The 24022-nt window shown below is 38.4% G+C and overlaps 1 protein-coding gene across 10 annotated transcripts in view; it reads right to left on the bottom strand.

Moving 5' to 3' along the window:
* PPFIBP1 (PPFIB scaffold protein 1) overlaps positions 1-24022 on the bottom strand; it is a 176669-nt gene that overhangs the window by 20440 nt on the left and 132207 nt on the right. For 4 of the 10 annotated variants that reach the window (XM_078075805.1, XM_078075804.1, XM_078075803.1 and 1 more), the window contains 10 exons: positions 23280-23393; positions 22254-22385; positions 17010-17102; positions 16600-16692; positions 15202-15316; positions 13292-13324; positions 11874-11935; positions 8574-8658; positions 4876-5030; positions 360-475 (listed from right to left, as the gene is read on the bottom strand). In XM_078075805.1, coding sequence (XP_077931931.1) covers positions 360-475; positions 4876-5030; positions 8574-8658; positions 11874-11935; positions 13292-13324; positions 15202-15316; positions 16600-16692; positions 17010-17102; positions 22254-22385; positions 23280-23393 — 998 coding nt within the window. The remainder of the gene's footprint in view (positions 1-359; positions 476-4875; positions 5031-8573; positions 8659-11873; positions 11936-13291; positions 13325-15201; positions 15317-16599; positions 16693-17009; positions 17103-22253; positions 22386-23279; positions 23394-24022) is intronic. The other 6 variants (XM_078075806.1, XM_078075808.1, XM_078075809.1 and 3 more) reach the window with 6 other exon arrangements.

Genomic DNA, 24022 nt, shown 5'->3' with positions numbered 1-24022 from the left:
AATCCTTCTTCCAAACAGCCTCAGGCACATGATCGTTGCTATGGGGCTTGAGCTCCGTTGACGCCCGCCCCCCCCCCTTGACTTAGGACATAAAACCCAAGTGCTCTAAAATCCCTCTCTAACCTGACCATCACACCTCCCCAGTCTCATCTCCTATGACTTCTTGCTTCACACCCTTCATTTCAATAATACAGAACTGACTGCAGTTATTGATTCACACTGGTCCCTTGGCACATGCCTTACTGTTTCTTGCCTCGGGGTAAAACCTATGTCTGTAAATAAATGCAATGCACCCTGGTGTTTGCTTGATCTACTCTGTTGAACATTTATATTGCAATGTTGGGTCATAAATGACATACCTTTCTTCAAATGAAGTCTCTGGTTGAGGAGGCAATTTTGCTTTTTCAGAAGCTTCCAAGCCCTTAGATGCTGGCAGTGATGAAGGGATTGAAACTTCCAAGATGCTGGTGTGGAACTGTAATGTAATTATAGAAAGTCAAAAATCCATCAAACAAGACATAAGTCACAGAGGAAAAAAAAAACTGGTGAGACAATGACATGGTCTATTAATAAAATTTCATAAACCTGTGTTTAGAACACTATTCTTACATTTATAAAATGGTCTCGGGATATAAACATCAGAGAAAACATTCTGGAGGAAGGTCATTTTTGAACTTGGTTCTGAATAAAACATAATAAATACCATCAAGTAAGTCAATAGCTGATCCTTGACAACTTTAAGCCCTAGTTAAAATCTTGGTTCTAACCTTAGGTAAGCCACTTAACTGGGCACCAGTTTTCTCCTCTGTAAACTGAGAATGGCAATGCCTACCTTGCAGGGTTGTCACGATTTGAGATGAGATTTTGGTAAAGTGCTTTGTAAACACACCTCTGTTTTCACTTTGTTTTCTACCAGTAGTCTAACATAGAATGTTGTTCAAACCAGTTCTTTGTGGATACCACTTAAGACACTTTGCTTAATAACAATATTACAGCAGCAATATGCCTAATACATCTTCCCAAATGCTTTGTGTATCCTAAGGATGGAATCTATGAAAGAAATTTTATACTCTGGTGTTAAATAATTTCCGACGACCGCAGAGCAGTACGGTGTGAGAGCTCACCATAAACTAGTAAGTTAAACACTTAAAAAATATTGTGATAAAAAAATAAACAAAATTGGGTGCCTGGGTGGCTCAGTCGTAAAGCATCTGCCTTTAGCTCAGGTCATGATCCCAGGGTCCTGGGATCGAGTCCCACATCGGGCTCCCTGCTCGGCAGGAAGCCTGCTTCTCCCTCTCCCGCTCCCCCTGCTTGTGTTCCTGCTCTCGCTATCTCTCTCTCTGTCAAATAAATAAATAAAATTTTTTAAAAAAATAAAAAAATAAACAAAATTCACCTCAGTGAATTCACTTTGCCAGTCAACCAATTAGTGACTGTGCCTCCCTTCTGAAGTCAGACAGGAAGGGAGGGACTCACACCCGTGAACACACTTCTAGACGCCAATCAACGACAGTCTCGCCTTTGTAACCACACATCCACAGCTGATGTCAACTCACTCCAGCCTCTGAGAGTCCATCAATCCCTGAGCTCCAACCATCCCCCACACCCCACATTTGATCAAAGAGACTGTCCTTGACCAACAAAGTTCACCTAGCTAACTAAATAAGCAATACATTTAGCTTTGTGATTTTTTGTTCCAGTTATTGAGTGGTGTCTCATCCCTTGACACTAAGAGGTTATAACATGTGAAGTCTATTAAAATAATCTGACTGGGCCCAAGATGGAGTGTCTTGCGTCAAGCTCCATGTCAGCAAACCCAAACTTAGCTAAGTTTCTGTGCTCAGCACTCCCAGAAAAGGCAGGCCTCGGTCAACCAGTCAGCACTTGCCTGCTCTGCGCAAGTTACCTGACCCCCCTCCAAGACTTCCCTTTGCTGCACATAAGGAAAGTAACCCGACTTTAACCAACCAGCAATGCCTATAGCATGACCCCCTGCTCCTGCCTCCTTCTGCCTAAAAAAAGCCTTTCATTTGCCTGATTCATAAACTGCTGAATAAAGCCAATAAGATGTTTCAAATTTACTCCATTGAATTTTGTTCTTTAACAACAAGTCCTATTACTGTAAGATAGAAGATTACTTCACTATCTTTTTTTTTTTTTTTAATGTGAATCTTTATGATTAGTTCTGGGCAACTTACTGAGCCATCATCCCTGTGTTTTCAAGTTCACAGTAGCTCCCTGGGTTCCTCATCGTAGGGGAGGAAATGGCTCCACTAACAAACTCATGCGTTTTCTTGATTTCATTCTGAATTTTAGGGCTTTAACTCCAACTCACATAGCAAAGACTTTTTTTTAAGGTTATGAGACTATCTGGGCCTATCTTACATGTAACAGCTGCTGTTCTGTAAACAGGCAGCAAGCACACGCATTGGCTGTCAGATGTTATTTTTCCCTTCAGTATAAATAAAACAATCAGGGGATATTTTTTTTTCCCCTCTAAAATATTTCTTATTCCTTAACTAATCTCTTGCCTCTTTCTTCCAACTTTATTGAGATATCACTGACATGCAGTACTGTATAAATTAAAAAAAAAAAAGAAAACACATTTTTTCTTTCCTTGCGATGAGAACTTTCCGGATCTACTCTCTTAGCAACTTTCCAACATACCAGACAGCAGGGTTAACTATAGTCATCATGTTGTACCTTACACCCCCAGCACTCGTTTGTCTAATAACTGGAAGTCTGTACCTTTTCACCACCTCCCTCCAATTTCCCCTACCCACTAATTCCTTATGAATGACATCTTGCAGCCCACTCCTACATTGAAGAGAGAAATGTTACTCGTTTCCTCCTTGAATTCATTTTCATTCAATTCAACTTTCATTTTCTCATTAGGGAATTAGAAGGAACAGATACGAAAAGGAAAGATGCCACTTGGTTTCCTCTCACCACGTACAGTAAAATGTTAAAGAAAAGATGAACAAAAGAGGAACTGGAAAACAGAAGGGAGCCGAGATTGTTTAGTTAAATTACAAAAATAACCTTTCCCATTCCTCGTTTCTCTAGACAGCACACTGCACTAAAATTAAGAAACAGTTTCAGGGCAAAGAGGGAGGTGTGCCTTGGTTAAGACCTCAGGAAGACTTGAGGTAGTGCTGTCTCATTGAAACCTTCAAGAAGATCAACAACTCTAAAAGTAGAGGGATATTCCATGGCAGCCTTACAGAAAACTTAAGATAGAGAAAGCCTAATTGTGAAGATATCTGCGGGTATGCTTTACCTGATGGAGTGGATTATAAATTGATTCATGAGAAATTCCAAATGAATAAAATATTACACCATATTAGACCAACAGGGACAGAGACAGTAGAAGGTAGAAGGCCCTTGACCGGTATAGACACTTTTTACAGAAAACAACTCATCTGCAATTACAGGTTCCTTCTCCTGGAAATGGAAAGATGACTCACAGGAAGAACCAAGAGCCCAAAGGACTGGGCCCTGTCAAGGAGCTGGCCACATGGGCCTGGTTGGATTTTGGAACTGCTATGGACTGATGACACCTGTGTGTCTTCCATGTTCCCTCTTTTTTTTAATGGGAATGCCTAGCAGTTATTATGCCTATCCTACCACTGTATGTCAGGTGTGTAGGGGACAAACATGTCCTGGTTCTTTAAAGGGAATGGAGTGCTACTCAAGAAGTCATGCCCGAGGAGCTGCACCTACATCTTGACCTGGTCTGGATGATAAGGTCCTGGGATGCTGATGCCTAACTGGAATGAGACCAAGAGGTCTTTGACGAGGGGATGAGTATATTTTGCATGGGAGAGGGATGTAAATGATTGTAGCCACAGAGTGGAGGGGCAGATTGTACTCTTCGAATATGGTTGCACGGGTATATGCCATCCCACGTGTTCTTCTTAAATGTGATATTGTTACTTGTCATCAAGATGTAGGGTCTATGTTTCCTCTCTGTGAATGTGTGTGGATCTGTGACTGCAGGAGAAGAGATGCGCCATGACTTCTGAGTCATATCAAAAAGGTGATATAAATTTGCCTAGTCCTCTTCTTGGGATGTTCATCCTTAGGATCTAAACACTATGCTAGGAGAAAGCCAAGCAGTCATGTGTATTTCCAGCCAGGGCCTCAGCTGAGGTCCCGGCCAACAGTAGCCCCAACCATGCAATATACAAATGGGTAGCCTTCAGGTGACTCAAGCCCCCAGCCTTTATGCCATCCTGACCGATGCCCAGTGGAGCGAAGAAGAAATGTTCCTGCTGAGCCTTGCCCAAATCACAGATTTGTTAGCAAAATAAATGTTGTCATTCAAGCCACAAATTTTTGGGGTGGTTGTCAATAGATAATGGAAACAGATTTTGGCACCAGTATGATGTGAAAGAAAAGTAAATGATTTGAAGACTAAATATTCCTGTCCAGTTGCTTTTTTCCCCAAGTCTAAAGAAGTCAGGGAAATTTTACTCCAGCATTTTTCAGAGGCACCATCAGAAGTGACTAAAACCAACCTCTTTATATAATCTCACTTTATCTCCCTTCTTTTATTCTCTATTTATTCTTTAATAATAAAGATTATTATTATGTAGATTGTAATCTATTTAGGATGACATCTTTCTCCCATGTTTTTCCTGAATAATTTAAGCAATTTTGACATTGCCCAAGGTACTTATTTACTAAAGAGAGGGGGAAAAAAACACACCTTTCACAAAAAGTCCTATGAGACTCTGAGTCTTGACACAAAAATTGCCAAGACTCAGTCAGTAGTCGCACTGAGAAAAGATCCCATGTCTTTCATGCTGTCAACAGCATTTTAACCTTCAATGACACAGTCTCTTCACTATGAAAAGAGTCTGTAAATACCTCTTCCGGAACACTTGTGTTAAATGGGTCACGACTGGGAGATCCCATGACTGGTGTAGGTGATAGACTTTTCTCCAGGTCACTAAAACCCTGCACATCCAGCAAAGTAGAGATGGAACCGGAAGTGAGCAGATCTTCAAAGTCGCCATCTTGGCCTGGGTAAAGACAAAGCAAAAGGAGGACAACGGCAGCTTTTCATTTACATTTCACTTTTAGAGGAAGAATACCAACTGAATATAAAAATTTTTCTCATCCTCAAAAATCAAAGAGTCAGCTTCTCCTGAAATCCTTAGAAAAATAACAACAGGGCCCCTAGGAAACAGCATGTTAAATTATGAGGCCTGAGGCCTGGGGGTGGTATTAATAGATACCATCACAGACTCACAGCATTGAAATTAGAAGTTAATTTAGTCCAACAACCCTCCCTAATTTTGTTTCAGAATTTGGGGCTTTACAAATTTCAGTTCAGAAATAACCAAGCTGGAGAATACCAGTGGTACAATAAACTAATTCTGAACAGCAACACAGTCACCATGAAACAACTCAATATTCACCACTACTGTGTTCTTAAAAAAAATGACAGAAAGAAAAGAGGAAAAGAAAAAAAAAAAAAAAGGCAATCTTTTGATTCCTTAAGATGATCCTTCTGTGCCATTTATTTTAAAGCAGAAAGAATAGCCTTAGGGACAAATGTAACCACATATCCAGCAAAGCGGCCAACTTTGAGAATTTCTTTTACATCTCCAGCAATGAAAAGGATTAGGTGCTGAACAAACTGTGCCAGATATTCTTTTTTAAAACCAAAAAATGATGCTTAAAACACTATTCTCTGAATAATACAAAATGGCAAATCATATACTCATTTAAAGTTATTAACTAGACTTAGCTTAATTTAGATTTTATTATTTATTCTAATTTCATTAAAATGTAGTAAGTATTATTAGCATTCTCTAAGGACTAAGTAAATATAAATCCTAGTGAGAAATCACTGTTTATAAACTCTTCATTAGAACAGGACATAATTTTCAACAGTGGTTGAAAACTACCTCTTTTTGCTACACATTTTATATGCATTAAAAAAGATGAAAAAATACATGAGGGGTGCCTGGGTATCTCAGTTGGTTAACTGTCTGATTCTTTTTACTTTTTTTTTTTTTTTAAGTTTTATTTATTTATTTATTTGAGAGATAGAGAGAGCGTGCACGCACAGGCCAGGAGCAGAGGGAGAGAATCTTCAAGTAGACTCCCAGCTGAGTGCGGAGCCAAGGCAAGGCTTGATCTCACAACCCATAAGACCGTGACCTGAGGGGCACCTGGTGGTTCAGTCAGTTAAGTGGCTGCCTTCGGCTCAGGACATGATCCCACAGTCCTGGGATTGAGCCCCGCATCGGGCTCCCTGCTCAGTGGAGAGCCTGCTTCTCCCTCTCCCTCTGCCTGCCACTCTTGCCTATCTGTGCTCTCTATCTCTCTGTCAAATAAATAAAACAAAATCTTAAAAAAAAAAAGATCATGACCTGAGCTAAAAACCAAGAGTCAGACGCTTAACCAACTGAGCCACCCAGGTGCCCCAAGTGTCCAACTCTTGACCTCAGCTCAGGTCTTGATCTCAGGGTTGTGAGTTCAAGCCCCATGTTGGGCTCCACACTGGGCATGGAGTCTACTTTAAAACAAAAACAATAAACAAAACCCCCCCATGAAACTGACAAAAGTGATCACGCCAGTGCAATTATGAACAATATTTACCACTTTTCTCTATTTTCTATGTTTTATAATTACAGAAATTAATGTTTTCCCTTGATTTTTAAATATAAGAATTACAATGTTGAGATTCTATAAAATCAAACACTGTTTTAAATGCTGACTATGTAAAAATTAATTACTTGTGAATTTACAATATTGTCTAAAAAGAGACACCCTCTTGAAGGCATAGAAAATGCTGAGTGATGGGAATTGCTGTCAGAACACTGGTAGAGGTTCATTTGCTTGCTCATTTGGGTATTTACAAAATCTTAACATACGCTAAACCCTGTGGACAATAAGATGAAGATCCATTTTTTTTCCCTCAGAAATCCTCATCCAAAATAGGATTTTCCTTCTTTTTGAACTCATCAAAATTGAAATTCCAAAATCTGAGTATTTCACAAGTACCTTTGAAAAGATTTATTACCAGTGCTTACTTTCAGAGCAAATAACCCCACCTATGCACTGCTAATGAACAAGAAAACTTCAAAATTCTCAACACTTTTGTTTTAAATGACCCCCAGAGATTTTCCACATTTGAGGATGGCCAACTGGACCATGCATAGATAAAATAATAATACATCAAAAGGCATGACTATTTTTTTAAGTTTTTAATTCTAATTAAAATACAGTGTAATATTAGTTTCAGGCATACATTATAGTAATTCAACACTTCCAAACATCACCCTGTGCTCATCCCAACAAGTACACTCCTCAATCCCCATCAAAGCATGATTATTTTTACTTAGATGTCTTATGGTTTTGCCTTTTTTTTTTTTTTTTTAACTTAACACATTCAAAGCTGAACACAATCCCCCCTTAACCATTTCAATGCTCCCTCACTAGGCTTCTCTATCTTGGTAAATGGAATCATCATCCACCTGGTTTGCTTTAGTCAAAAATGTCAATCTTGGGCGCCTGGGTGGCTCAGGTGGTTAAGCGGCTGCCTTCGGCTCAGGTCATGATCCCAGGGTTCTGGGATCGAGTCCCGCATTGGGGTCCCTGCTCAGCAGGGAGTCTGCTTCTCCCTCTCCCTCTGCCTGCCTCTCTGCCTACTTGTGCTCTATCTCTGTCAAATAAATAAATAAAATCTTTTAAAAAAAAAAAAGTCAATCTTTCTTGATTCATTCCTCTTCTTCACTTTCATCTAATTCATCACACCACTGTGTTAATTCAAACACCAAAATATATTTCCAATCAGTACCATCATATCATTCCACTTGGAATCCTGCGAGAGTCTCTTGATTGGCTTCTCTTCCTTCCAGTACTGCTCCCTTCTCCCATTATGGTCCATTTGTTATGAAGATGCCGCGGACTTGTGAAAACCCTTCAGTGGATCCCTCTGGGCTGACAGAGCTGAATGCCTCACATTGCCTGACCTGGCCAACACTAACTTCTAACAGCTCCGCTCATCTCACCTCATTCTCTCCCTGCTCACTACCTTCCGGTCAGTCACAATGGTCTTTTGACTTCTTAAATACACCAAGCCCTTTTCCCCCAAATGCTCTTTTTTTTTTAAGATTTTATTTATTTATTTTTGAGAGAGAGAGAGAGAGAGAAGCATGAGCAGAAGGGAAGGGTAGAAGGAGAAGCAGACTGCTGGTCAGGGAGCCCAATGAGGGAACCTAGGATCATGACCTAAGCTGAAGGCTTAACCAGCTGAGCCACCCAGGTGCCCCTCCCCATAGTCTCTTGAACACACTGTTCTTTCTGTCTGGAATGCTATCTCATGAACTCCACACAGAGGTTCTCCCTGACCAACCAATCTACAGTATTCTCATCGGCCTACACACCAAGAAAGTGTGTAGAGAACAGATGCCTAATGATATTGTTGAATGAATGAACGAATAAACTGTCTAATTTGGAATAATGGATAATCCAGGAAAATGAAACCAAATGTTAAACTTCACAGCCGCTTAAAATCCAGTACAGTAGAAAAACCTATAGAGCTACACTACCTTTTTTACCTTGGGGCAGTACCACCGTATCTTGCATTTTCTTGTACCTATTCAGGCACTGTCGAAGATCTTCTATTTTCCGATCCTATTAATAAAATAAATTGTCACCTTTAAATTATGACTTTAAACAGTAAAAGTAACTGCAACACAAAGAATAGGGAGACATGAATTATTTACATTATTCAAGGAATACTTCTAAACTTTAGTAGAACTGGTAATATCTAGAATAGTTTTCCTACGTACATCAGAGATAGAGAAAAAGTACCTCTAAATTTAGAGATCCTATCCTTCAGCTGCCATCTTTAAAAAACAAAAACAAAACAAGGTAATAAGATACAAAACAAAACAAAACAAAAAACCAAGAAAAAAATCAACTTTAATTATTCTCCTCTCCAACTTATGGGGCAGGTCTTGAAAGAAAGATTTATACCTATTGTCTTTATCAGCTGTCATCAATCACAATCTGGTTTTTCTCTCCTCAAAACACTCAGCTAAAGCTTCATCAATTAGTCATCACAGACTTTCTATTTATTAAAAATAAAGAGAACTTTTCATCCTTTTTCTAATTTGACCTCTGGTACTTGATTGACCCCACTCTTTCCTTCTTTTCGTTTTTCTTTCCACTCTTTCTTTTCTTCTATTTTGATTTCTTAATTCCTTGACCAGATAGATAGTCTACTTCCACTATCCCCACTACCTACCCAGCCCAGACTATAAAATGTTAGTGCTTTAAGATTTTGTCCTTTACCCTCACTCTGGTGGATTCTAAAAATGGGTTCCCTAGCTCTCCCCTCACTGGTTTTGGGCCTGGACATGTGACTTGCTTTAGCCAAAGAGATATCAACAAATGTGGTGCAAGTAAAGGCTTGAAAGGTCTTTGCACATTAGGGCTTGCCCTCTCTCTCTGCTCTAGGAAACCTTGTGAGCACTATGTGAAGAAGCACAGACTAGTCTACTAGAAGATGAGAGATCATTTGGAGAAGAGACACCCCAGATGGGACCAACCTACGCAAGTCTGTTAATCACTAGACATGTGAGTCACACCATCCTAGACCATCCAGCCCCATCCCACCCACCAGCTAACTGTAGAGATCAGCAAAGCCAGCCCAGACCAGAAGAACCACCTAGCCAACCATCAGAAGTATGAGAAATAATAAATGTGATTTGTCATGGAGCAAAAGCTAATTTATATATCAACTACAGTTTAGTCCCCGAAAATCTACAATTCTGTATTTCTCCTAAAATTGATGGGGTTCATTCCCTACCCAATCTATAATTATACATTAATCCCAAAATTCAGATTCACTTTTCAACTTTCTATGAGAAATCTCCTTTTAAATGTCCCATGAGCACATCGAAGTGAATGTCTCTAAAATTAAGCTCATGATTTGCCCCTGTTACTTGAGCCTCTGCTTAGATTCCCTTAACTCTTTGAGGGCACTATCATTCACCTTGTTACTCAAACTAGAAACTTATTCTCAAATCCAAAAAAAATTTTTTTTAAAGATTTTATTTATTTGAGACAGAGAGAGAGTGAGAGTGAGAGAGAATGAGCAGGGGAAAGGGGCAGAGGGAGAGGGAGAGGAGAAGCAGGCTCCCCGCTGAGCAGGGAGCCTGATGTGGGGCTCGATCCCAGGACTCTGGGATCATGACCTGAGCCGAAGGCAGATGCTTAACCAACTGAGCCACCCAGGAGCCCTCAAATCCAAAATTAAAAAAAAAAATCTTGTCAACCTGTGTAAATATCAGCTTCATATACCCCCCCACCTTATCCCATTCTGAACTTTCCCAGCATGCACTGGGCTGTTCCGAGCCTAGGTTTTTGAGACATGGTTTGGCTCGTAGATACTTTCCTTGGAAGCTTTCATTTTCCTGATGAACAACTCTTGCTTTTCCTCAGATTTTGCTCAAATATGGCCTCTTCGAAGCCTTCTGGAACTACTAAAAACTTATGTCACCCTTGGTGCTCCTAAAGCCGTTTGGACGTCTAGTAAGCCCTCGGTCAACATTGGGAGATTTGTTTGTTATTGATGCTTTTTGAGAGAGAGAAATTAAAACTAAATGAATTTCAGTGATTATTTTTAAAAAGTAAAAGCTATGGGGGCACCTAGGGGGCTCAGTCAGTTATGCATCTGCCTTCAGCTCAGGTCATGATCCCAGAGTCCTGGGATCAAGCCCCGCATCAGGCTCCCTGCTCTCGGTCTCTCTCTCAAATAAATAAATAAAATCTTAAAAAAAAAAAAAAAAAAAAAAGTAAAAGCTACGTGGGCCCCTTGCTAATTAATAACTTTCCTTTTTTTTATTCCACAGTGGGAAAGACTAGCAAAAAGAAACCTATATATGGGTAGGCGGATGGGACAATGAGTTTATTTCCTAATAAAGAGCAAATAAAGAGAATGAAAGGCAAAAATATATAGACAAGTAAAACAGAGAAGACAAGAATTAGAGAAAGAAACAGGATGAGAGAAAAAGATCAAGACAAAGTTCTTTGGCATTTGCTTTTTTTTTTTTTACTTCCTCAAAATGACTCTTTTCTTGGAAAATGCCTTCTTGTTCTATTCATTAAGTAACATGAGGTAGGAGTAGTTCTGATGACAGGAGCTGAACCTCACTGTTGATGCCAGCTGGATATATGGCTGATCAGCTAGGCCGTGAAGAAACACCTTGCTTTAGAGGTCACTGTTTCCCTGCTCTAAGCAGAATGAAGCAACCGGAGTGAAGCAACTGGAGTGAAGAACCTGGAGACCTTGGCGTTTGGCCAACGTAGCTAAAACAGAGCCTAGGGCCATATGTGATTTCCCAGTGCCCGTGCCTCTGTTCTCCTAGCTCACCTCTCAGGAGAACAGAGACAATGCCTGATGTGGAAGAATCCAGGAGTGTGAAGGAAATAATAGGAATAACATCAACCCCATCATGAAGCTGAGGTCGTCAAGGGCAACCCCTTTCAGAGTTCATGTTGGCCCAGAATGGATGCCCTATGGATGGTATCCTTTCTCTCATTTCCCACCTGAATATAAAGAAATGATCTGAGGGCTTGTACATTTTTCCAGATTCATGGGGAGGAGGGGGAGGCAGTTCTCAGTGGAGCCAATGCTGCTGGTCCCCATTCTACACACAGTCACAATGACAACTGCCACCACCGAGAGCGGGCACACGAGGGCAGAAAGGGAGAATGCTTGTCCCTCCACCTCAGTAGGGTGTAGGGTATGTTCTTCCAAACTGACATATCTCCAGAAAACGCAGGGAATGATCAAAATGGTGGTACACATCCACATAAATACTTTAATTTCATCTAAATACCTTTTCTTCATTTGCTGCCATCAAAGACTCCACAGCCTTTTTCATTTTTTGCACTTCAATATCTGAAAATATCACAACATCACATCAGAAGTCAGTTTCGTTAATGTGTGTGACAATAGCAAGAGGCTGAGTCTTCAGACTGAAATGTTTTAAGGAAACGTTTACCATCCATATCCTCTTTTGGGGAAAATCTGAAAAATGAACACTTTCCATGTCACCTGAATGGTCATCACTCCAGAAAGTAAACAGTAAGGGAGAGAGCTAACTACCCTCTCTTGAAGCAACAACAAAATCTTCATGAGAACACTGAAAGTGAAATTTCAGTGCTATAACCACGAAAACATGGTGGTTTTTTTTTCAAAAAAAAAAAAAAGAAAAAAGAAAAAAAAAACCTAGAAAGCAGTGGGGGAAAGCAATGAAGAGTGTACATGATGACATAAGCAGAGAAAATGATACTCAGTTTTAACCAAGATGGAGACATGAATGGCAAGAGCCTGATGGAATGTGGCATTTATAGGAGTAGTCATGCTAAGAAGCTGGTTGTAGGTTCCATACAGAAGGATAATAAGTACTTTGCTTCATCTATAAACATCATTTCCAACACTATTTTAAAATGTAAAAGCCAAAGTAAGGTAAAATGTGATTTTTGCTTAAAATTTGACAGTCAAATACAAAAGCACATTACTTTAATAATAAAAGAACCAATATTTTAAGATGTAACATCCAACCTAAAATGAAATCACAAATTTAAAAAACTCAAAAAAGCTAAGGTTACCTGCTTCTGAGGGGAAAAAAAAAAAACTACTACTTAAGATAATTTTTTAAATAGTGGTGCATTGTTCACCACTGATATAACATTTTCAATTAAGGTATATTCTGTAGAAACTGCCCTTTTTTTTTTTTTTTTTTTTTGATGCCAAATTCTCTTGACTTAAGAATTCAATATCTGGAGGGAAGAACCTATTAATTAAGGACTTATCTTTATGATATTATATAATCTGGGTTCTGTTAATCAGCCTGGGTACAATCTCTTTTGTAACACTGAGAGGGTGTGTCTAATTCCTAATGTAGATCTCAGTGAAAAAGTGGGCTACAAGACATTGAAAAGTAACTTTCTCTTCTGACCCTCTGTCTCCTGAACTACAAAGAAAATGCTTCTCACTTCCACTACTCTGAGTGCTCTGTTGTATCCTGTGGAGCCAAAGGGCTGAATCAGAAAATTAGCAAAATGACCTTCTACTCTTTGTTTTTATTGTTTTGTACACTCTATTTTGTACGCTTTGAAGAAATGGAGAGCTTATCGATGAAGCAACTTCACATCTTTGGTGAGAGAAATGTTTTAAAACACATGCAAAGAACAGTCCAAGTAGTACTTTTGGTGAATGTAAAGGCTGATGGAAATACACCAAAAACCTTACTTTTGTCTTTGAGCTTCTTTTTAAAATTTTCATCTGTGCAGGAAAACCCATCGAATTGGAAGTTAGTATATACTTACAACAATAAATATTTTAAAAGCAATATTATTTAGTCTTTAACCTAAAATAAAGAAACTCTAACCCTATAAAAACTGAATATTAAACACTATTTTTTGACTTTAGGAATAGTACAAGACACTATGCTCTGTGTAAGGTTAGAAAGAGAATATCATTCATCCAAAGACCTAAATTTGAGCTCTCACCTCTGTCACTTCATCTTTGTGAACCTTGATTTTCTTGTTTATTAAAATTAGGTCTATGGAGTACAAGCACTCCTTATGCTCTACGTGGTGAAAATACCGTTAGTGATGATCTGGTTGTTGTTACATTTCTGTCACAGGTCAACACATGGCCCTCCTGAATGTGCCCAGCACACTGCTTAGGACACATGAAACTCACCACTCAAATTCAACAACACTGACACAGTGTATCCCCCATTCAATGAGATGAGTCCACTAATCACACAGTTAGATGTTTTGCCAACATCAGATTGCCATGAACTTTCTAAACATTGCTCTCGACCCTTGTATTTATCTGGCTGTGCGTTGGTGACAAGCAGTTCACAGACCAGTGTCCATCTTTGGGCACCACTAATCTACCACATCCTCTGGCCCACAAGTCCAATAATTCCATTTTATTCTTAAAACCCCAAAACATGACCTAACTGTGGATGTCCTTTAAAAACACACAATTCTAAGGGTGCCTGACTGGCTCAGTTGGTACAGTATGTGATTTTTGATCTCGGGGTGGTGAGTTCAAGCCCCACGTTGAATGTAGAGCTTACTTAAAAAACAAAAAAACACACAACAACAATTCTATATATGCCAAAATACACAAAGGAAAAAAAAATCCATTTCCTTCAATGGTTGATGAGTTGAGCTTTCTGATCCATAGGGAATTGCAACTACAGGGATATAAAGCCAGGGTTTTCTAGAGCCAAGAAAGACATCACAGGTAACCTAATTCAACCCCTTCACTGTTCAGACTGTGAGGTTACCAATGTTCACATGATATATAAAAGTGTACTAAAGCTACACTAAATGGAATTTTTTGTTTCAAAAGAGTCAGAAGCTGCTTTGGTAGCTTGCATGCCACAGTGATTTATAATAGCAAGGAAAGGTTAAACCGAACCTAGTGTTGTCAGGTGTTACGTGCATTTATATTTCCAAATATAACATAAAAAACACATTCCATTCAAGTTATTTTCTATCAAGTATAACGTACATTAAAAATTACAGTTCATACAATATTCAAAACAAACTTCCTCAATTACGAGAAAAATTTTTGATAAATTCACACACGTTTTCAAAAAACAGAATTAGCCTATTTTTGCTTTCTAGCAGGTGGAGGGCTCAATCCATTATAAGAAATTTTCATTGATTTTCCAAAGATGCAAAGTCTTTTCCTCTCTTCTCTCAAGAGGAAAGGTTTCTAAATCTCTTACTTCGTGCTGTTTCAAGTTCAGTTCAGAGGGAAATAATCCTGGGACATAATAATCGTTCCTTTTAATGCTCTCTGTCACTCCCTTGTACCACGATCTGAACAAGAACTCTCTTGGGAGAATTTACAACTTAGTAATCTAAAATAAACACCCAATAAAGTACAGAGTTGCCCTTCTCCAGCTGCTGAAGAGGAAGCTAATAGATCCCCAGGCACAGGAAAGAGTCTCCAAGGAGTCCCTGCTGTCCTGGGCTTAGCTGATGTCTGCTAGCCTTCCCCCTTCTCTGAAATGACACATCGCTAACAATGGGCTCTCTTGCAGATGTACAAGATGTAAAGGAGTAAGGGAGAGAGGGTTGCATAGGGAGGATTCTAACAAAGTAAGAGAACAAATGTCAAATGTATGTACCCACCTCGATCAAGAATTTCCACCCCTTCTCCTTTCATCTTGCACACCAATTTTTCTTGTAGCCTTTTTACTTCAGATTCCTTCTCCTCCAGTTGTTCTTTTAAAGATGCCAGTTCGTCCTACAAATGATAAATTCATTTCAAAACAGTAGATTATGACTAAAAGAGGCTATTCAGGGAGCATGTTAACTCTTAAATCAATAATTAGTTTTTGGGAATGAAACAAAAAACGATAGGAATCTAGATGCAGACTTCAGAAACCAGACAGTGGCAATGGGAAGCAGGAAGCAAGACAATTAATGAAGGTCAATGTATAATAATTCTGGCATAGTGTTTCAAATTTCTTTGTGACCGAATTAAAACAAAATCTTTTCAAGTATAATTAGGACCAGGGTAGCCCTAAGGTTTAAATCTTATGTTAAATAAAAAAAAAAATCTCCCCAAGTTAATCAAGGATGATAATCAAATTAGACACTTAGTGTCATAAAAGCAAAGTAAAACGCAAATTGGAAAATATGTATTAAGACTTGACTGAGATTTATTTAGTATTTCGAGATGGCACTCATGTTCCCTGGACAAGGCAGAGCTTAATTAATGGGTAAGGTAGCAGGTGATGAACAATGTTAGGCAAATCATGGGACTAAGTAATTCATCCTTATCACCAAAATAACAGAACAGAGGCTCCTACAAGAATGGAAAAAAAGATTTAACAAACAGATTTGAAACCACCCCCCTTGTTTTTTTACTACATAGCTATTAAAGATTCCAGTCCAGTGTTCTATTTACTAATGTTTTAATTTTCAGTTTAATTTTGGTGAAGAATTAGCTTTAGCACTGAAATTTTGCTGGCTGTATTTACACAGAAAATAAAGCTATGCAGTGCTAATAAATGTACTTTTATATTTGATAAACATTTTATTTTCAGTCTCTAAATGTATGTATTATGTTAGTACTGAGAAGATCTCCAATGAAACAAGAAAGCTGGCCCTATACTTTTTACTTATGATAGGCGTGGATCCCAAGTACAAGGAATTTTTTTTCAGTAGCACTGGCAAGAAGCTTCTTTTAAGCAGTAATTTCAACTCACTGCCACGATATAGTTTTTTTCCCCCACAGGTGGCATTTTTGCAACTATTTTACCATATGCTTGGGTCTCAGATACTCTAAGAGGGTGAGATCTAATTTATTAATGAATACTTTTATTATTTTTCATTAATTATTTCATATGTTTCTGAAAATATTAGGGATCTCACTGTCCCTTTCATCAGCTTTAAATGTATTTTTAAAAAATAGATGACACACACACAATGAATGCACATGCTACTAAAAACACTATCACGGCAAAACAGCACAAGCCAGAAAGCAAACAGGCCCAGGACCCCAGTACCCAAAGTCTACTACACCTTCAGTGACTCCCATTTTTGCTCCATCCGCTGCTTTTCATACTGCATCTGACCCACCTTGATTTTCATGCTAGAAAGTTTGGCCATTAAAGACTGGTAGAGAGACAGAGGTGTGAAAGAAACCACAGATAGAAAAAGACAAGCCTAAATATCCAAGAAAATAGTATCGGTTTATAAAGGAGGTTAGGTTAACTAAGAGAAATAACAGGTTATATTTTACTAGACTAGTTAAAGCCCCGATTTTTATTCAGAATAGTGGTGTCCAAATTCAAGAAGGTCTCCAGCTTGGGGGAAAATTTCATTCACTTGTAAAATACCTTCTTTATCATCTATTGAGTTGAAAACTTATATTATCGATCATAGATAAGTGAGTCATGTGTTTACAAATTTTTGCCTTTGAGAAAACTTACTTTAGTTGATTTCAGCTTTTTTTCATACTGAAGTCTTTCATTGTCCATTTCACTGACTCTTAACCTCAAATCATTGATCTCTTGCATTAGCCCCTGTCAAAGAAGAAACAATGAAATACATTAGGAAAGTGGCAACACACCTATCTATGCCAAAATAGCAGCTTGGAGATATGAAGTCAACAGCGTCTAAGTTCAAGTTGTATGAATTGGATCAGACAAATGGAAATAAACGTGTATCTCCCTGAGACCCAAAGCATCTTTCTAGTTAAAACACAAAATTCTCAATGCCTCTGGCCTACAATGATGGGATTATGGAAATAAAAGGTAATTTTTAAAAATTTAAATTAAATTAATTAACATATAATGCATTATTAGTTTCAGAGGTAGAGGTCAGTGATTCATCAGTCTTATGTAACACCCAGTGCTCATTACATCATATGCCCTCCTTAATGCCCATCACCCTATTACCCCATCCCCCCACCCACCACCCCTCCAGCAACCCTCAGTTTGTTTCCTATGATTAAGAGTTAAAAGGTGACTTTCAATTTTGATTAAGAAAGGTAGCTAATCATGTACCATCAATCATCAGCTATTCCTGGACTAAAAATCACCATATAGATTCCATCTTTTAAAATTAACTAGAAAAATTTTCTTTAGTAAAGCCATCTACTTTTAGGGCCTTTTCAGTGATATGTGGATTATTTATAAAAAACATTTTTATGATTTCTTCCTTTGTCTAACAAAAATATAGGGCGCCTGGGTGGCTCAGTTGGTTAAGCGACTGCCTTCGGCTCAGGTCATGATCCTGGAGTCCCAGGATCGAGTCCCGCATCGGGCTCCCTGCTCAGCAGGGAGTCTGCTTCTCCCTCTGACCCTCCCCCCTCTCATGTGCTCTCTCTCTCTCCTCTCATCCTCTCTCTCAAATAAATAAATAAAATCTTAAAAAAAAAAAAAAAAAAAAAAAATATATAGATTGTTCATCAACCCAGTCTGGGAGAATGGAATGGAATTTAAATCTTTTTTTGTTTTTTTGAAATGTGAATCTTTTAAACCAAGGATTCTCAACTTGAGGGTGGATGATGGCCCTGTAATTTACAAATACATTGTCATAATATAATGTTATATTTGGAATAGGAAAAAGAAAATAATCTTAAGGTTTTCATAATACAAATACAGCCAGACGCTTTTCCTACTTCCACTTAAAAAAAAATAATAATTTGCTTGTAAAACTTGTCTAAGTGTTTTGAGAAATAGTAACATATTTTTGTCCAGAGCCCAGACAGTAGGAAAAGGGAATCAGAATGCCACACAATACCAACTTCAAATACTGTGGAGAGGATTTATTTTTTACTACAAGCCATCAAGACCCCGCCAATGGTTAATGTGTTTTTATTCCTCATTTTTACAAGTCCTCTATTCCTGAGCCACAACTTAACAGATGACAGAATTATACAAAAATGCCACAAAAAAGAAACAAACAACACTAGAAGAAATAAATCTTTCTTACTAAACTTCTATGCATAATGATTCACACATAGGGAAAGGGATGCCTTTCCTAATTATATAATTACTTAACAGTAGTGTATCATAATTACTCATTAGTTATTATAATTATTTTCTTTTTTTTCTAAAGAGCACACACATGTGCACGCACGTGGGGAGAGGCAGAAGGAGAGAATTTTCAAGCAGACTCCCCACTGAGCACGGAGCCTTAGGCGAGGCTCCATGAGCTCCTGACCTGAGCCAAAACTGAGTCAGAGGCTTAACCGACTGGGCCATCCAGGCACCCCTATTATAATTGTTATTAACACAGCGTCTCAGTAAAGGAATATCTATTTTCCTTTGAGGTCAGGAACTGTTTGACATCATTTAATAACATTCTAGACGTGTTCAGAATTCAAGTCTAAGGAAAATGTCAGTTTCTCCTGTTTATTTACCTTCCATTTATTAATCATCCTTGCATACTATGAATTCTTAGTGATCTTCCTTCATCTGCCTGGTCTTTTTAATATATATCTTTCCACTTTCTCATGGCTAGCAGCTTTGAATTCCGATTTGGTATTGTTTTATTTTACCACTTCTTTTAGAAATAGTTACAATTTGCAGGGGCGCGTGGGTGGCTCAGTCAGTTAAGCGACTGCCTTTGGCTCAGGTCATGATCTCAGGGTCCTGGGATCGAGCCCCACATCGGGCTCCCTGCTCAGCGGGAAGCCTGCTTCTCCCTTTCCCACTCCCCCCTGCTTGTGTTCCCTCTCTCGCTGTCTTTCTCTCTGTCAAATAAATAAATAAAATAAAAATAGTATTAAAAAAAAAAAGAAATAGTTACAATTTGCAAAAAAGAAGTAATTGAAGAAAACAGAAATATAAATTGAAATAATTTTTCTCTTAAAGAAAAAAAAGCCCTACCCAAATATCCCTTGTGGCAACACTGTAACTATGAATGTAAATCTCCAACCTGAAAAAAGTCCCGTTTTCCCATAATAACTCAAGCTGGAAAATCTGAAAATAGCTCCTTGATACAAAACTTTAAAAAAAATGGAATTCAAATTATTTCTAACTAATTTCTTATCAGAATTTCAGTTCTTTTTAAAAAGAAAATCCCTGTTACTGTTCCCTTTTCCCTCTCAGAGAAACTCAGGCTCTACAGAAAACTCAATTTCTGGCATCTGTACTCTTACCAGAAGGGGGCACTGTTGAATAATGCTAAGCATCTCCTGTCAGCCATTCCTGGGACAGGCAAGTCTTCAAAATTCCAGGATTTCAAGGTTTTTACCCCTAATCTTTAGGAAGTGCCTATATTTCTTCTCCATTCCAATATTTTCTTAGAAATTAATCTCCAAACAATCTAAAGTTCTAAGACAAAGAATTCTGGATTCATGAAACAGCCAGGGAAACTTTTTTTTTTAAAGGAGGCTCCAGACCCAACAAGGGGCTTGAACTCATGACCCTGAGATCAAGAGTTGCATGCTCTACTGACTGAGCAAGGCAGGCGCCCCCCAAACATTTTATTTTTATTAAGGGAACAAGAATAGGAAAATGAGCATATTCAATTCAGTTTTAATTTTGAGGACTATTTTATTTATTGTCATATGTAACAAAGTTGATCAGATTATAGTTTATAATCCTTCGGTATACATATTATTTTTTACCAATAGTATTGAATATTTATTAGAAAATTATCAAGGATTGAGTTTATTGAAAGTTTGATGACAGGATCACTTTGCTTATGATTGAAAATGCATGAGTGAAGCAAGGAAGCACCAGAAAAAAAAGTTTTATAAAAAAAAATGCAGACAGAGGTGCCTGGGTGGCTCAGTCAGTTAAGCCTCTGACTTGATCTTCGGCTCAGGGTCATGGGATAGAGTCCCATGACAGGGTCCATGCTCAGCGCAGAGTCTCTTGAGATTCTCTCTTTCCTTCTCCCCCTGCCCATCCTCCCACTCACGCGAGTGCACTCTTTTTCTCTCTCTCTCAAATAAATAAATAACATCTTTTTTAAAAACACAGACAGACTCAAGAGATGTAAATACTGCTCTGGAGTCTTACAAAAAAATCATAACGCATCCACTTCGATTTAGTCCCATTGTTTGGTTAACATCTTGGATCCAAATTAACCAGTTCTGCAGGTTAAGACTCCCCCTAAACTTTATGTATACAATGGAAAAGGCCAACTCTGGACCTGAATACTGTAACTTCTTTCCCTGCACCGGAGTAAGCTCCACAGCATGTTGTCCATCTGTTGACTGAATTCTATCGCAACTGTGGGGTCAGGGAACGAGAGAGAGGAAAAAGAGGAAAATATCCAAACAGATTTTTCAAGAAAGCACAAAAGGGAGAATTTTAGAGAAATTGGGTAACTTTCTAAGTTCTGTTTTAAGAGCCCTAGTCTCAATCAAGTGAGAAACATGCTCATATAGGTGACTGACAAAGAGCTTTAGAAGATTAAACGTGAACTAAGTCGGGGATTTCCTTTTGCTGCTGAGGAAGTAATACATATGCCGAGACTTTCCATTAGAGTTCCATCTTTGGCAGGAAATTTAATTTTGAAAACAGCAATGGAGTTAATCTCACTAAATCCAGTCTATGTAGGACTTGCATACAGTGGAGAACATATGTAATGTATCTCGTATCATGATGGTACAGAGTTGGCTTGAAATGAAAATAGAGGGGGAAAATACTTAAATGATTTCTTCTCCTCTCCTCTTCCTTGTACCCACTTTCTAATACAGTATGAGAACTCTCCATATGCCAACCAAGGAAACAAAAGAGAGAAAAAAGAAGAGACACCCCTAGGAGATAACAAAGTCCTGCAGCTCTTCATATTTCTTTCCAAATAAACATTTCAAATGGATAGGCTCTCTTTCCCCAACAACAAATAATAAGCAAATAAAAGACCCGGATTAACAATAAAACAGTACAAAGAACAAAGCATGGTTAACCACAGAAATGGGTACTTTTCACAAAAGTATAGTGAGCTTTATTTATTTGGAATGATTTATGTGTGGAATAGACCAAAAGTAGAAGGCCAAATGAAATAAACTCTAAAAATCTGATTTTTATGATTATATAATGAAAGCATGTTCTCTGTACGTATTTTAAAACCTACTTATTATATAGCAAATAATCAGTATAACTTAAAGAGAGCTATTAGTAAAGTGATACACTTAAACGCATTATTTTCATAATGAAGAAAACCACTATAGATGGACAGAAGGACAGACAGATGAATAGAGAGAAGCTGCAAATGTCATAAAGTCGAAAGTTATTTCTAAAGACTAATGAAAGGATTAATATTTCACATCAACAGGGGCGCCTGGGTGGCTCAGTCATTAAGTGTCTGCCTTCGGCTCAGGTCATGATCCCAGGGTCCTGGGATCAGGCCCCGTGTCAGGCTCCCTGCTCAGCGGGCAGCCTGCTTCTCCCTCTCCCACTCCCCCTGCTTGTGTTCCCTCTCTTGCTGTGCCTCTCTCTGTCAAATAAATAAATAAAATCTTTAAAAAAAAAAAAATTTCACATCAACAGTCTCACAATAAATATTTCCATGAGCATTTAGTGATAGTCAATGTAAAAAAAAGTCAATGTAATTAAAGATTATTCTTAAAAAGAAGCACGGATGAACGAGAGCATGTAGTAATTAGCTGCCTCTCCCTCACGCCTACAAGGAATTTCAACTTGCTCTGGAAATATGTGTATGACATACACACACACACACATATGTATATAAAGGGGGGGGTTGTCACTTACCTCGGTGTCTCTGAACCTATCTTCATAATCCAATCTGTCCTTCTCTACAGCTGTCAGTTTTAGCTTCAAGTTAGATATTTCAGCCATCAGATCCAACTTCTGAGTTTCTAAGGATGTCCTACTCAGAAGCTCCTATTACAATTTAAGAGATACATTCAAAAGTTGTTTTATTATAAACAGACACATACGGATGTGTCTCAACTGCAAAGCAGTAACTATCAAGTCAGGAATGTGGTAAAGATTAATCACTAAACAGACAAAATTTGAAAAAATTATTTGCTTCAGTTAACCTTCATTGAGAACTAAATGTATGCTTGCTTATTGGGGAGACGTACATTATATAGATACACACATATATATAAACCTGAAATGCTGCTAAGCCTGAAGAGAACACTGATGATGACATGTTTTAAGTGGTTCGATCCTCAAAACAACCTTATAAAGTAGAAACTCCTAAAGATAACTCACGAATTATCCTTGTTCAACAAATGAGGAAGGTGAGGAACAGAGAGGTTAAGAACTTGCCAAAAGTCATACAGCAAGGAAATGGCAGAGTGAGGACTCAAACTGAAACAGCCTCCCTCCAGTGCGTACCTTATCCACTATATTATAGGTCCTCTCGACCACGAACACCGTGTGTGTGTGTGTGTGTGTGTGTGTGTGTGTGTGTGTGTACATTACAAGTTTGGTTTCTTTTTTTTCCCCCAGAAGTCATATATGGTACTTATCTTTTTTCTTAATCATAAAATATATGCTCATGTTTGGGGGTTAGGAAACCATATCAAAGTTTAAAGAAGAACATTAAAATTACCTACAGTACTATCAATATTTTATTCCAGATTCTAATTACTTTCTATTGTGTGCATGTGTTTTGAGACCCTGCTACTCTAGGTTTTTGCTTAAAATATGCCAGTCTAGGTGAATCATGAACTTTATTCCTGCATCAGAGTGAACATGACAAACAAATGCAGCACTTCAAACAGGTCAGCAAGAAAATTCCACCTCAGTGCAGGCTTCTGAACATACCTGCTGCAGCATTTCTTCTGTAGCATTCAGCTTTTCCCTGTGCTCTTCAAGACAAAACTCCAAATCTCGAATCTTCTCTCCTTGAGCCTCTACCTGGTCTGTTAACACACTTACCTGTATTAAGAGCAAAATACTGCAATAGATTAGGAAGAATTTGGGTCCCACTACAAACTTTTATTTCTCTAAATAGAACAAAAACTGGAATGATGTCATTTCCCATTTGGTTGTAAAGAAAAGAAATGCTGTGGGTAAGACAGCAGTCCTTCACAATCCTATTTAAGTAATGCTTATGGATCTGAAGACTCCAATTTTTAAGGTGATTAGGGCTGACTGGGGATATGCAATACCTTGTATTTATAGGTTAACATCATTTCAACCATTATATGCAAGAGAGCATGTGCACAGATCATCCTTTTTGGGGGGAATGGGATGGGAGTGGGAAGTAGTATTAGAGATTAAGAGAGGAAATGGAGTTATGTTTGAAAGAGAAGGTGTCAAGGACTATTCAAGTCTGATACTTCACGAAGAATAAAGAAAAGGACCCAGGGAATTCAAATTCCATGAGATCTTTCCTGATTACATTATCCACAAGTGTGTTCAAATCTAAGATGTAACTCAAAGATCCACAAGGAGACACTGGATTAGTCTTTTATCCTTGGTGCTTATTGAAAATGTGAGTCGGGGTGCCTGGGTGGCTCAGTCGTTAAGCGTCTGCCTTTGGCTCAGGTCACGATCCCAGGGTC

This window comes from Halichoerus grypus, chromosome 6, assembly GCF_964656455.1.
Source record: "Halichoerus grypus chromosome 6, mHalGry1.hap1.1, whole genome shotgun sequence".
Taxonomy (NCBI): domain Eukaryota; kingdom Metazoa; phylum Chordata; class Mammalia; order Carnivora; family Phocidae; genus Halichoerus; species Halichoerus grypus.
This window is presented reverse-complemented; position numbering and strand designations above follow the sequence as displayed.